The sequence below is a fragment of the Arachis hypogaea genome, chromosome 19, assembly GCF_003086295.3.
Source record: "Arachis hypogaea cultivar Tifrunner chromosome 19, arahy.Tifrunner.gnm2.J5K5, whole genome shotgun sequence".
Lineage (NCBI taxonomy): Eukaryota > Viridiplantae > Streptophyta > Magnoliopsida > Fabales > Fabaceae > Arachis > Arachis hypogaea.
The window spans coordinates 15,151,386-15,156,397 of record NC_092054.1 but is presented as its reverse complement, the minus strand read 5'-3'; the positions used below and the strand labels follow the sequence as shown (position 1 = coordinate 15,156,397).

At 37.2% G+C, this 5,012-nt stretch overlaps 1 protein-coding gene across 1 annotated transcript; it reads left to right on the top strand.

Moving 5' to 3' along the window:
• Positions 1 to 4,160: 4,160 nt before the first annotated feature.
• Positions 4,161 to 4,688, top strand: LOC112777970 (uncharacterized mitochondrial protein AtMg00810-like). Its single transcript, XM_025822347.1, has 2 exons — positions 4,161 to 4,412; positions 4,569 to 4,688. Exons 1-2 carry the CDS (start codon positions 4,161 to 4,163, stop codon positions 4,686 to 4,688), a joined length of 372 nt encoding a protein of 123 aa, XP_025678132.1.
• The last annotated feature ends 324 nt before the right edge of the window (positions 4,689 to 5,012 follow it).

Here is a 5,012-nt window from a genome sequence, read left to right as displayed (position 1 = left end):
TTGAGGGAAAGGTATTGTAGTTGGAAGGTGGTTCATATTGGTGAAAGTCTTGAGGTGGTGTATATGGAAATTATGGTTCTTGGGAGTATTGGTGTTGGAATGGTGGTGGCTCTAGGTATGGTTCATATGGTGGTTGATATGGTGGATATGAGTTGGGATCATATGGAAGTGAATGGTGGTATGAGGCTTGTGAGTATGGTGGTTGGGGGCTATATTGTGGAGGGGGTTCATAGGAATATGGTGGTAGTTATTGATAATCACAAGGAGGTCCACCATAGCCATTGGATTGGTATGCATTATGGAATGGCTCTTGCTCATAGCACATTTGGGAAGGTTGTTGCCAAGAAGGGTGATCAAATCCTTGAGATTCCTCCCATCTTTGATTGTTCCATGCTTGATGCATGTTCTCAATGTAGTTCCCATCTCCTACAACATAGTTAGAGCCACACTCATAGCCAAAGTGATGAGAATTCATAGTGACAAGAGAAAATAAAATAAAAAAAATACTAATAAGAACTAATAAAAACTAACTCTTAAAACAAGCAAAGACTAACAAAGAAGCATATTCATAATATCAACATATATACAATAGCCAATAACATAACACCATTGCAATTCTCCGGCAACGGCGCCAAAAATTTGAAAGAGTATTATCGTCGGTTAGGAATTTTACACAAATAATTCCGTTGAAAGTATAGTTCCCAACCAACAAATAATACTCAATCAAAGTTTTAATATAGTTTGGTTGTCACAAGTACAAACTCCAATGAAAATTAACCGAAGTATTCAAACCTCGGGTGGTCTCACAAGAAATTGCAATGAAGTGATCAATTATTGGCTATGAAGGGGCAAGGAGGGTTTGATTTGTTGATTTGACAAGAAAAGTAAATAACAAGAAAGTAAATGGCAAATTAACTAATAAAGAAAGGGAAAGAACTCTTAACTAGGCATAGAAAATTGAGATCACCATCCTTGTCTACAAACCATGTATTGACAATTATGAGGGACCAACCAATCAAGTCTACTTCTATGCTTGAAGTAAGTCAAATAGGCTTGATCAACATCAATCCATAAGTCCTAACCTATCTACTAATTGACTTAGTAGTGGGTTAGTATCAATGGTTATCAAATTGACCACATAGGGTTCTCAAATCACCAATTCAATGAGACCCAATGACTCAAGGTCACTCAATTCCCTTAGCTTAGGCCAAGAGTAAAGAAAACTACTCAATAACTAGAGAAAATATTTTAACAAACACCTAGAGTGCAATAAAAGTAAACATTATAAATGAAAGAATTAATGAAAATCATAACTAACATAAACAAGAAATCAACAATAGTAACTAAGATCAACATAAAAGAACATGAAAACATAAAATTGCATTAAAAAGAAATTGAAATCAACACAAGTTCATCAACATAAAAGAGAGCAAAACAAGGAATTAACAAGAGGAGTAGATAAATCAAAGTGCTAGAACAAATAAAAGTAAAGGAAAATTAAAATGAAACAAGATTAAAATCTAGATAAAAAAGGAAATGGAAATAAGAACCCTAAATCTAGAGGGAGGAAAGAGCCCCTCTCTCTAGAATTCTACCCTAAAACATCATGAAAACTCTACTATGGCTCTCCATCTCTCATTTTTTTGCAATCGTTGGGTTCAAAAGCATCAGAAATGAGTTAGATTTGGGCCTCCTTGAGCTCAGAAATCGCTCTCAGCGTATTACCTTTAGTGAGGTCACGTGCCGCTTGTCACGCGTACGCATGGGTCACGCGTAGGTGTCGCATTGCAAAATTCCTCTTCACGCGTGTGCGTGGGTGATGCGTGCACGTCGCTGGCGAATCTCCTTTTCACGCGTACGCGTGGGTGACGCGTGCGCGTGGCCTTGAGTTCAGCAAATCCTCATTTCTTCATGAATTCTCCATTTTCGCATGATTTTTCTTCATTCCTTCAACCCAATATTTACCTTCTAATCCTGAAATCACTTAACAAACATATCAAGGTATTGAATGGAATTAAAGTGAATTAAAATTAGCGATTTAAAGGCCTAAAAAGCATATTTTTACTCTTAAGCACAAATTAGGAGAATTTCACAAAACCATGCTATTTCATTGAATAAATATGAGAAAAGTTAATAAAATTCCCTAAATTCAACACAAGATAAACTACAAAATTGGGGTTTATCAGGCATAATAAACTAGGTCACCCTTCCAATAAAATTTTGCTTAATGTACTAAAAAATGTAATATGTCTGATTTGTGCAATAAATAAAATTATGTTTCTTTCATGTGTGATGCTTGTTGCAGAAACAAGATATATCAATTACCATTCCTTAATTCTCAAACAATATACACTACACACTTATCTTTAGTTTACTCAGATCTTTGGGGTCCAGCACTAGTTTATGGCAATACTGGTGGCTACAGGTACTATATCAACTTCATAGATGCGTTCAGTAAATACACCCATGTATATCTCTTAGAGACCAAATCCCAAGCTTTCTCAGCCTTCCTACAATACAAAGCCCTCATAGAAAACCAAACCAGCCACAAAATTAAAGCACTGCAGTCAGACAATGGTGGTGAATTCCTAGCCAAAGACTTCACTTAATACCTCAAAATCAATAGAATTCAACATCGATTTACCTGCCCCCAAACCCACCAACAAAATGGCTTTGCAAAAAAGAAAATATAGGCATCTTGTTGAAACATGTCTTACCCTTTTGGCCCAAGCTTCTCTACCCTTAAAATTCCGGGATCAAGCCATTCAATCTGCCACCTATCTCACCAATAGACTTCCCACACCCAACCTGAACCTCAAGTCACCAATAGAGGTTCTTTTCCAAATCACACCAAACTTCAGTGCACTAAAGCCTTTCGGATGCACCTGCTACCCTCTCCTTACACCTTACAACAATCACAAATTTAACCACAAATCTCAAAAATGTGTATTCATTGACTATGACATTGATTAAAAAGGCTACAAATGCTTAGCTCCCAGTGACAAGATTTACATGGCAAGAAATGCGCTTTTTAATGAACATGAATTTCTTTATCCACAATTTTTCAACAAGACATAGAACACTAATCAACACCTAACTCCAGATCCTTTCTCTCCCTTTAACACCAACTTACCCCTAAATCTTGACACCACCACCCAACCTCATACACACCAACCATATCTATATCATGTACCTTCCACTAATACCAATAGCATGTCCAATTCATTATCTGCTTTGCCTGTTTCTACTAATCCCTCTAATGCAAATACTACTGATTCCACTAATTCTTCTGAAACTAGTGAAATTAAAATTACAGATTCTGTACCTGCTCAAGCTCAAACTGGGTCACTGCTCAATCAAGAAACTGTAGTGCCACCTATAGCAAGCCACCCTATGCAAACAAGAAGTATGAGTGAAATCCTCAAACCAAAGACTTATGCAGCTGTTCTGACCAATTTTCCAAACTTAAACTTAACCCAAACTTTTCCAAGATTAGTGGCTAAAGCAATGTCCTCTCCTCACTGGAAATTAGCAATGGAGAAAGTATTCTCTATACTAATACGGAATCAAACCTAGAAGCTAGTTGATGCAGCACCAAACATAGCACCGATTGGGTGTAAATGGGTTTTTAGAATCAAAAGGCATCCAGATGGTAGCATAAAAAATATAAAGCAAGATTGGTAGCAAAGGGGTTCCATCAAAAGCAAGGGATTGACTACAACTAAATCTTCAGCCCTGTCGTTAAGCCCTCCACAGTCAGAACCATTCTTAGTGTTGTACTCTCAAAGGGATGAAAAGTGAGATAGTTTGATTTCAACAATGCATTTCTCAATGGAGATCTCCATGAGAATGTTTACATGCAACATCCTAAAGGTTTCACTGCCAACAACTCACTTTAAATCTGAAAGCTACAAAGAGCTCTCTATGGCCTAAAACAGGCCCCAAGAGTTTGGTTTACAAATTTCAACTCTACATTCAATCAATTTGGCTTCAAGAACACAAGATCTGATGTTTCTTACTTTACAAAATTCACTGATCAATCGTCAACCTTCATTCTAGTATATGTGGATGATATCCTCATAACTGGAAGCTCTCAGTTAGAAATTTAGCAACTGGCCTCTTAGCTGCATAGTGTCTTCTCACTCAAGGATTTAGGCGAAATGAGCTATTTTCTTGGAATTGAGGTCAGAAATCAACCAGACAATTCAGTTGTACTCAGTCAAACAAAGTACATAAAGGATTTGCTGAAGAATGCTGCCATGAGTGATGCAAAAGGCATGCTGACCCCTATGACTTTAGCACTAAAACTTTCTGTATCAGGTGACGCCAAAGTTCATAATTCACAACTATACAGGTCAATCATTGGTGGGCTGCAATATACAACCATTTCTAGGCTTGACATCACCTTTACAGTAAACAAAGCTGCCCAATTCATGCATGAACCACTTCAGATTCACTGAAAAGCAGTCAAAAGGATATTGAGGTACCTATCTAGCTCCATAGATCATGGGTTAATATTTAGAAAAACTGAGGATTTCAGAATTTATGGGTTTTGCGACTCTGACTAGGGTAATGATATTGATGATAGAAAGTCCACCAATGGTTTCTGCATCTACCTGGGTCCGAACCTGATATCTTGGGCAAGTAAAAAACAAGATGTTGTCTCAAGAAGTAGCACCGAAGCATAATTTAGAGAAATAGCTGATGTTCTAATCGAAATACAGAGAAAAACTAAGAGTAGAGCAGGCAGTGCCCATTAGTTTGAGGGAGGATGTTAGGTGTATAGATGAACACACACACACTAGCAACTTATAGAAGAGTCTAGAAATAAAGTTAGTCTTTCTGTTATGCTAATAACAAGCAGCCAAGTCAGCTAGTTACTTAGATGGTTAGCCTCTCTCTCTCTTATTCTTTTAATTTGGTTCTGATTCCTTTTACCTTCATGGTTTGGTTCTATGGTGAAAATCTTTCATCGCTTTAGAAGTTGTCACTTTCACAAAATCATTTGGAAA